The sequence below is a fragment of the Phaseolus vulgaris genome, chromosome 4 (assembly GCF_051622355.1).
Source record: "Phaseolus vulgaris cultivar YP4 chromosome 4, ASM5162235v1, whole genome shotgun sequence".
NCBI classification, from domain to species: Eukaryota; Viridiplantae; Streptophyta; class Magnoliopsida; order Fabales; family Fabaceae; genus Phaseolus; species Phaseolus vulgaris.
The window spans coordinates 4,141,549-4,144,799 of record NC_143501.1 but is presented as its reverse complement, the minus strand read 5'-3'; the positions used below and the strand labels follow the sequence as shown (position 1 = coordinate 4,144,799).

Genomic DNA, 3,251 nt, shown 5'->3' with positions numbered 1-3,251 from the left:
TTAAAATTAATTACATTATCATACGATTTCTGTGTAATAAAATTAACAAAATCGTGCGTACTAGTAGGATACAACTAGATTCTTTTTTCAACCTAAAGTCTTCACATAATTTACGATTTATCCATTTTCATAAATAAAAAAATACCAAAAATGGTAATTTGTAAAAAAGTTACACTGTTTTGGTGAAAAACAAAACCCGCATTATGAACCAAACCGAAAGTGAAACCAGTTATTGTTTTTCACTCAAAAAGTAGAAACGTTTTAGCATCCAAGGTTAAACGAATGTTTTTCTTTTCAATCATAGAATAATTCAAAACACACACACAAGAAACACATAATAGGAAGGTTCCTTGTAGAACTCAATTAACTCGGTCGCACGAAATCATAAAAAAACGCGCTTATTCACCAAAAAATATTACTCACAAACGCGTTTCAGTTCCTGAGTTCCATTTGTTTATATATGTACATAAAAATATACCCTTTTGCCTTTTCTCTTGCTTTGTCAAATCCAATTCTCTCAGTTTTTCTTTTCTCGATTCATTTTGTTCTCTCAATTGAAAAGGGTAGTGGTGAATAGTGATGTTTCTCTCTAGATCATTTGTGCTTGTGTTCTCAGCTTGCTTTCTTCTCTGTCAAGCCAAGGGAATTAGATCTTTTGCCAGAGAAAATGGTTATGAAACTGAGGTTGAAGTTGCTTCCTTTGTGCAATTCAGAGAGGCCCCAGAATACAGAAACCAGAAAAAGTGTTCTCTGCTTGATACAAGCAATGTGGCAATGGCATCATGTGACCCTTCACTTGTGCATATTGCAATGACCATTGATTGGCACTACTTGAGAGGGTCTATTGCTGCCCTGCACTCTGCTGTGAAACACACTTCCTGCCCTCAGAATCTGTTCTTTCACTTCATTGCATCAGATGCAAGATTGGAGAGCAGGGATGAGTTTGAAAGGATTGTTCACACCTCCTTTCCTTCCTTGAGATTTGAAGTTCATGTGTTTGAGGAAAGTCTAGTTGGCAATCTCATATCTCCTTCTATTAGGCAAGCACTTGACAACCCTCTTAACTATGCAAGAAGTTACCTGGCTGATTTGCTTGATCCCTGCATTGAGAGGGTTATATACTTGGACTCTGATGTTATAGTTGTTGATGATGTTCAAGAGCTTTGGAAGGTTCCATTGTCAGGGTCAAGGGTCATTGGTGCTCCTGAATATTGCCATGCAAACTTCACCAGATACTTCTCCTATGAGTTTTGGTCTAGTGCTGAGTTTTCTGAGGTGTTTCAAGGGAAAAGGCCTTGCTACTTCAACACTGGGGTGATGGTGGTGGACTTGTTGAGGTGGAGAGAGGGTGACTACACAAGGAAGATTGAGAAGTGGATGGAGATTCAAAAGGAGAGAAGGATCTATATGTTAGGGTCACTCCCTCCCTTTTTATTAGTTTTTGGTGGTGATGTTGAGGCTATTGAGCATAGATGGAACCAACATGGCCTAGGAGGGGACAATCTTAGAAACAGTTGTAGGACTTTGCATCCTGGTTCTGTGAGTTTGCTACATTGGAGTGGTAAAGGGAAACCATGGACAAGGCTTGATGCTAAGAAGCCTTGCTCAGTGGACTTCCTTTGGGCACCTTATGATCTCTATATACCCCCTCAACAGAAGAGAATTGCTGCTACTGGCACAATAAATTCATCCTTTTAGCACATAATTTTATATTGGTTCATCTCATTCATTTGTTCTGGTTTTTTTATAGACAGAACAAAAAGATTTTGTAATGTTTGTTCATACTTTTCTATAGTATAGTCACAGAGAATGCAATTGGATAAACTGAGTTTTGTTTTCAGGAGTTCTGCTACTAATGCTCTGAACCAATAAATATAGCACTGTTTAGACAAAATTCAGATACACTTTCTTCCAATCAAAATTTGAAATTTTGTTTGCATAATCCACCAAATAAAAGCTTTCATTAAAGGCTTGTATAAATTATAAACAGAAAATTTTACTTGGAAGAATTTTAAAGAGTTGTTTGTGTTGTTTTTCCAACAGAATGAAATCTCATTTTCATTGTTTGTGTAATAAATGGTGTATTAAAACATTATCTAAAAGTTCAGTTAGGATTAAAGAATAACATTAAAAAGAATAACATAAAACCTTTTTTCTCTCAAAGAAAAGATGCTAGTTATTACTTAGCTGTAAGTCACAGAGAAAAAAGAGAGAAGAAGTATGATTATGTGACATTATGATCCAACAATGAATCAGGTATTGCACATGTGAAACCATAGAATATTGGAACAATGTCTTGCTGGCTAATGTGTCTGATTCCACAAAACAAAAGCTAAAGGACATTATTCACATCAAGTGCTTCATTTGGAAAATGTTTAGTATAGTTTCAGTTCAATTGAGTCTAATTTTCATTTAGATATTCCAAATTTCAAAGCATTTTTTTTTTTTTAAAAAAATTGAAAAATATTTTTTTAATCTTTAAATATTAAATTTGACTGAGAAACTGAGTTATATTAGAAGTAATTATAATTTGTATTGTTATTGCCTTTTATTTGTGACGAGTTTGTAAAATATTTAGAAATTGGGTGATGATATATTAACACAACAACCAGTAAAAAACATAATAAAATAATATTTTAATTATATTTAATTTATTTTAATTTTAAATATTATAATGTGGTGTCAAGTTGTGTGGTTTAAAAGGAATTATGAGGAAAGGAAGAAAATTATTAAAATATATTATATTTTGAAAAGATAGATAAATAAAAGATCTTCTAAAAAAAGGTGCAGAAATAGAAAATAAAAAGCAGAAAAAATATGGCTGATTCTTAATAAATTATTACTTCTTAAGAAATTTTTCAAATCCCTCTTAGTATTGAATATGTTCTTGATGCAAGTGATATTAAATTTAGTTGTCCTAAAGGTTGTGAATTCAAGTCAAATTCTTCTTCAAACTTAATTATCTATACCATATAAGTATAAGGAATGCATTTTTTTAATCATTTTTTAAGTTATTTTTTAATTAGATAATTTTATATTTAATATTTATATATATAATAATTATATAAAAAGGATTATATTTTGTAACCGATATTTAGTCTATACATCATAATCAATAGAAATAGTGTTTTGTAACTACTCTTTTATTTTTTTATTCTTATAAATATAATCAATTTTATTAGTTACAATAATAAAAACAAAAAATATTATAAAGTTAATAAAATATAATTATTTTTTACTTATGTATATAT

General features: G+C 31.2%; 1 protein-coding gene across 1 annotated transcript; it reads left to right on the top strand.

Annotated features, from left to right (window-relative positions):
* Window positions 1-448: 448 nt before the first annotated feature.
* Window positions 449-1,840, top strand: LOC137836841 (putative galacturonosyltransferase-like 10). Its single transcript, XM_068645600.2, has one exon. It carries the CDS (start codon window positions 580-582, stop codon window positions 1,696-1,698), a length of 1,119 nt encoding a protein of 372 aa, XP_068501701.2. The 5' UTR covers window positions 449-579; the 3' UTR covers window positions 1,699-1,840.
* Window positions 1,841-3,251: the final 1,411 nt, after the last annotated feature.

Bases quoted from the DNA above. Each gene is read 5' to 3' on its own strand.
- LOC137836841 (XM_068645600.2), top strand. From the start codon at position 580: ATGTTTCTCTCTAGATCATTTGTGCTTGTGTTCTCAGCTTGCTTTCTT.